This window comes from Chinchilla lanigera, unplaced genomic scaffold (assembly GCF_000276665.1).
Source record: "Chinchilla lanigera isolate Chin_1 unplaced genomic scaffold, ChiLan1.0 scaffold00024, whole genome shotgun sequence".
In the NCBI taxonomy this organism is placed as follows: domain Eukaryota; kingdom Metazoa; phylum Chordata; class Mammalia; order Rodentia; family Chinchillidae; genus Chinchilla; species Chinchilla lanigera.
This window is the reverse complement of record NW_004955425.1, coordinates 5,358,434-5,364,688: the sequence shown is the minus strand read 5'-3', so window position 1 is coordinate 5,364,688 and position 6,255 is coordinate 5,358,434. Positions and strand designations below refer to the sequence as shown.

Genomic DNA, 6,255 nt, shown 5'->3' with positions numbered 1-6,255 from the left:
TAAGGGCTACAGAGGCACCAAAGTTCCATATTCTTTTTTTTTTGGTTTTTCTCTGGTACCGGGAACCGAACTCACAACCTTGCGCTTGCCAGGCAGGCACTTTGCCGCTGAGCTAAATCCCCAGCCCCCAAAGTTTCATATTCTTATAGCTACTTTAGGCAGAGAAAAGAGCATTGACCCTGCCTAGCCAAGAACTAAAAGTCTCATCCTGACTGACCCTTAGGAGACCTAGAAGAAAAGGGTTATTATCAGCACGCCACTGAATCTGACATCATATTAATTTGTGAACATAGATTTTATAACACAAAAGACATATTTGCAGAGTTGTCAGGAATATGTACACAACAGTTTGTTTTAACAATAGCACAGGGGAGCATCAGCTTGACTAGAATTAGAATAATGGTGAGTTATCTTTAATATTGACCTCCATTTGTCTTGAGCTGCTTACTCAAGCAAAATAGGTGGAGTGTACAGAGTATATAGATTCCTCTCTACTTTGTTAACAAATCTAGCTTTCCTTATTTTAATTATAACAATGGCCAAAGAAGAATTTAAAATAAACATATCTATGTTTTTTGTGAACACTGGACCATTAAAACTCTAATTATTACAGGGTATAGAACCTGGGACCCTCCCTCTACTTTGTAGACCTGAAGATGTTTGTGGTGACTGGCTCCAGATAATGTACAAAGTTTAATTCCATTTGATCTGGAAGCAGTGTATATGACCTGAGGGGATGTCTAATAAGACTACTGTCCTAGGGTGTATCTCTTGACAACTCTTCCCATTTCTTTTTTTTTTTTTTTTTATTTTAAAGAATAAAAGAAGGATAGCATAATAATAGGGGGGACTTAGCAAATTACAGACAAAATGGTAGGAAATTATCAATGGTTATCGTTTTACATATTATTATCTACAAAATAGTTTCTCAGGAAAACAAATAGACAAATAATAGTGAGTTAGAGACAAAAGAGGTAGGAGATTATCAAGAGTTGTTGTGCTATACTTTGGTATCTTCAAAGTGGCTTCTAAAGAAAATAAATAGAGCTATACATGAGTGACCTATTGAAAAATCATTAACTATTCTCAATGGTTGTTGTAGGAAACACATAATAATAAACATACATTATGAAATAGGATAGGAACATTACAAACTTAACACAGTTATGGATAGATTAGTAGGAAAATATCAATGGCTGCTGTAATACGTGGTGGTTTCTCAGGAAGACAGAGATATGCAAGAAGGATCTATTAAGTAGTTACAGCCTAAGGGTTGTCAAAAATAGCATATTACCTCCTCACCAGTGACTCCTTTCACTGAGGTATGATGGCTGGAAGGAAGGCCAAGAACTCTTCCCATTTCTTGTTAGAGGGAGCAAGTGATTCGTATCTAGGACTTAGGAGCCTATGGCTACTGAAAAGTAAAACGTGAAGCTACAGTCTACAGCCAAACTACCCTGAATGTGCCTGATCTCGCCTAAAGCTGCAGAGGTTTGAAGAAAAATCAAGAGAGAGCCAGAGGAAGAGGGGAAGGAGGAGTGCAGATGAGAGAAAGGGAGAAAAGCTATGCATCAAAGGGCAAAGGGTTGGAGAAGTAGAGATGACAAAAAAAAGTAAAACCTTTGGCTGCATTTACCAAAGTCATAATCTATGCTTTGCTTACCTCCTGCCACTGGTTCACCAAGGAAATGTCACCAGAGAGGGTCCAAGGAGGGCCCCAAAACAGAGATGGGGAACTTTGACTCACCCAACCCATGCGGAAGGTTGTCTGCTTGCTGACTCCTGTCACAGAAAAAGGACATTTGAGATCCATCAATAATTAATTAAGACAGACTTTTGAAAGTACTCACATAAAGAAATGGAGTACTTTATGACCTTGATCTGGGTATATTTGTGGAGGCTGGAGGTTGTTCCAATAATGAGTTATCTAGGATGTATATTCTAGTGTCTGTAGGGTTTGGACCAATTTGGTGAAATGCAAAGCATTTCTAGTGCTTAATGCTGATATGCCCTCTTATATATGCTCTCTTAATGGGGCATCCTGTTCCGAGGATGGAGGTTACTAGGAAGGAGTGCAATTTACAAGTCAAAGGCATAGGCCCAGAGCCTACTTTATAGGCTTATTGTAGATAAGGCCCTTAGGAATTTTGTCTGGAAAGAAAAAAATGTTTCAATATTTTTTATGTCTTAAAGATGGAGTCTTTCTTAAAGTTCAATTTTAATACAAATATTCTTGTCTTCTTTTTACCTATCTTTTCTATCTTACTCGGGTATGATGAAGAATGTAAAACAACAGGTTACCTATCTGGTTGTGTGTGGTTCAGCGAAGCTTCCTACATCAGTTGAAGACGTTTTATGCAATTCAATGTAGCTCTGATATGCTGAGGAACAACCCAGCTACTGGCAATGGAGCAAAGGTGTTTTATATTTCTTCGATTTTGTGATCTGAGCAGTCTCAACATTCCAGCAAGGATGAAGGGACTGCTATTGAAACATGGATAACCTCAGCCCCATCCAAACATATGGAGTGCTCTGCTGGCTTTATTACTGCAGTGAAAGCAAATAAGTACTAAATCAACACTAGCATATTTAAAAAGAGAAACAATATAACAGAAGGACCCTAAGACAGTAGAGCTAAATCTTCCTTGGCATAGGCATAGGCATACAATTAGCTGCCTAATGCAGCTGTAAGGTAAGAGGTATCTATGAAAAAAAACCTTATTTGTCAGTTTACTTGATTAAGGGAGAAGTGATAATAAAAAACTTAAATTTTGCTTAAAGGAACTAGTATTTACTTGGGCTAACAGACTATAGAAAGTTTTTATATAAATTGTCTCATTCAATGTTCTCAATAATTCCATCATACAGATTAGTATCCTCAATTTATAGGTGAAAAAAAGGAGCCTAAAGAATTTAAGTTGCTTAAGTTCTTACAGATAGTAAATGATGAAGCTGGACTTGAAAACTAGAAAGCTAAAAAAGAATCAGAAAGTCTAACTTATGAGACTATGTTCTCTAGCCTTTTCCTTTTCTCTATTGTTTCTTCACCAGATAGCTATCTTCTTTAATAACCTTATTTTTATATTTATTTATTTATTTACTTTTATGGTACCTGTGGAGGCTGAAGAGGCAGAAATTGAGTTAACCTATAGTTCCAGTACAGTTGTAGTAAACTTGCTCCATCCGGCTTCTCTGAGCCGGCACATACAAAGCACGTTGGCCTACAAAGTGTAAAGGTTAAGAAGTGTATTACGGATTTGGTTATCTTTTTATGCACACAAGTGGGTTCAGGGAACTATGGTAATTATGATGCTTGCTGACAACTTTCTTAAGTAGTTACTTTGGAATTGCAAAATATCTTTTCAGATGGTCAGCAGTCCCTTAGCAGTGCCTTAATCATGTGAGAAACTTAGGAAATAAACTTACAAAAGATAAGCTCTAATTTAAATTCATTCTCATACAAGAGAAACCAAGCAATATTTAAGCTTGTGTGTTTGATTTACTTCACTTAATATTATGGTCTACGGGGCTGGGGATTTAGCTCAGCGGCAAAAGCACCTGCCTGGCAAGCGCAAAGTCGTGAGTTCGGTTCCCCGTACCGGAGAAAAACCAAAAAAAAAAAAAAAAAAAAAATTATGGTCTAAGAATTCAAAAAAATTACCCCACCATAAAAGACTCAAGGGGCAAGTTGAAATGAATAGACACTTCACAGAAGAATTACCAATGGACAATAAATACATGAAGAAATATTCAATATCGCTGGCCATTAGACAAATGCAAAGTAAAACAATAGTGAGATTCCTTCGTACTCCACCATCAAGAAATCAGGTAATAACAAGTGCTAACAAGACTGCAAGGGAAAAGTAATCCTCCTACATTGTTGGTGGGACTGTAAACTGGCACAACCACTGTGGAACTCAGTACAGCGATTCCTCAAAACTAAAAGTAGAAATTCCATTCAACCTAGCTATTCCCTTTCTAGGTATCTTCCCAAAAATTAAGGATCTCGTATTGCAGTGATACATGCATACTCATGTTTATAGGGACACAATTCCTAATAGCTAAATCTTGAAAAGGGCCTATATGTCCAACAGCAGATGACCAGGTAACGAAATGTGCTGTCTACACACAGTGGAGTACTACTAGTCTGCAATTATGGCGACTTTAATACTCATTTTTTCCCAACTGGCATATATACTGGGTCGCCGGTGAAGAATCCAAGGTATTATTCAGAATTATGATATCTGGGTCAAAGTTTCTGAGAAATAACCTAGAAAAACTCAGCTGCTGATTTGAGTAATAACCACGTGGGCAAAGAGTATGGCTGTGGAGTGGTGGTAAATAGCTTGTTTGCTTCACACAGCAGATGAGCTCATGCTCATTAACAGAGTAATCTGTTGAGCCATGACTCAGTGGGGCCAAATAAGATTGCTGTCTCTACTCTCTAAAGCTTCAGGATCAACACACACAGAATTCTGTAGGTGTTGTCAGCTCTGCCGGCCCAGATCAAAATAAATGCAAAGCTTCAGGGCTTAAATTTGTAGTAACCTAAGCCCCTTTCCAAGCTCTCTACTTCGCTGTACCCTGCTCTTGTTGAAACTCTAGTGGCACGTAAACCGTGGGCTTCAGAAGGCCCACGCAAGGACCAAAGGGCTGCGGGCGGTTCCGCGAGGACATGCTGAAAATCAGTAGAACCGAGCTGAGGCTGGCAGACAGGACTCATCCATTAAAAAAGGGCCTGTTTTACAGCCTTAGAGGTTGAGGGTTGGCCTGGGGTTCATTCGCATCCTGGGAAATCTCACAAGCCGCAAAGTCTCTGAAGTCAGTCCCCAGGGCTCCGGCTAAAGCGAAACCCGCCCCCGCTCTCGCTGGTAGACTCCGGCTCCACCTTTGCCACAGGCCTCCCAAGTCCGCGGGGTTTTCCCACAACTCCATCTGCGCTCCAGAACTACGCACTTCCTCACAGGCTTCTCGCCGGCGCGAAACAGCCCCCGATAGCCTCACAGCCCGGATAGGAACTGCAACTCTGAGGGGCGCAGGCCGGAAGTGCCCTCTGCCAGCCCCGCCCCTGCCAGCGGAGCCGGAAGTTGGGCTTCCACGGCCCGCGTTCCCGTCGGCGGGCAGCTCCGCAAGCGCGATGCTCTGTGGGGCCCGAGCCCTCCTCAGGGCCTCCGTAGCGCCCACCGCTGCCCTGGCTGCGGCCCTGCTCTCGACGCTTGCGCGCTGCTCGTTCCTGGAGCCGAGGGACCCAGTGACATCGGCGCTCAGCCCCTACTTCGGCACCAAGACTCGTTATGAGGATGTCAACCCCGGGCTGCTGTCGGACCCTGAGACGCCGCAGAGGGACCCGGAGCTGCTGGAGGGCAGCTGCACCCCGGTGCAGCTGGTCGCCCTCATCCGCCACGGCACCCGCTACCCCACGGCCAAGCAGATCAACAAGCTGAGGCGGCTGCACGGGCTGCTGCAGGCCCGCGGGCCGGAGGATGACAGGCCGGGCAGTGCGCAGTCTCGCGGCCTGGGCGCCGCGCTGGCCGACTGGCCGCTGTGGTACGCGGACTGGATGGACGGGCAGCTGGTGGAGAAGGGACGGCAGGACATGCGACAGCTGGCGCTGCGTCTGGCCTCACTCTTCCCGGCCCTCTTCACCCGCGAGAACTACGGCCGCCTGAAGCTGGTCACCAGCTCCAAGCACCGCTGCGTAGACAGCGGCGCCGCCTTCCTGCAGGGGCTGTGGCAGCACTACTACCCTGGGCTGTCGCCGCCGCCCGACGTCGCAGGTGATCGCGGGGCCGGAGCCCTGTCGGGTCCACAGTCCTCTCTTGCCTCCTCCAGACCCGGGACTTCTCCAGGCCCAGACTCTAATTTCTTTCCTCTGTCCCAATCCAGCATCCTCCCAGCTGTCCCCTTGCTGGGCACGGATGTTGGGGACTTGGCTCTGTCTCTTGTCTTCATATATATGTTCATTTAGTCATTTGTCAGGTATGAGTTCAGCACCCTCTACCCGCCAGGCGCTGTAGTAGACGCTGGTGATCCAGCAGGAAAGGAGGCAGATGAGATCTCCCTATTTTCAGCTGAATTGCCCCCATTCCTTACTCCCGCCCAGGAACCTACTTTTATGGTTGAGCGCACTTTAAAAATTTTTTTAAAAATATTTTAGATTGGGGCTGGGGATTTAGCTCAGCGGCAAAAGCACCTGCCTGGCAAGCGCAAAGTCGTGAGTTCGGTTCCCCGTACCGGAGAAAAACCAAAAAAAAA

General features: G+C 44.3%; 1 protein-coding gene across 2 annotated transcripts in view; it reads left to right on the top strand.

Moving 5' to 3' along the window:
* Nucleotides 1-5,054: 5,054 nt before the first annotated feature.
* The window catches only part of Minpp1 (multiple inositol-polyphosphate phosphatase 1), a 29,667-nt gene continuing 28,466 nt past the window's right edge, over nt 5,055-6,255 (top strand). For both annotated transcript variants that reach the window (XM_005385892.2, XM_005385893.2), the window contains exon 1: nt 5,055-5,777. In XM_005385892.2, coding sequence (XP_005385949.1) covers nt 5,138-5,777 — 640 coding nt within the window. In that variant the 5' untranslated portion in view covers nt 5,055-5,137. The remainder of the gene's footprint in view (nt 5,778-6,255) is intronic.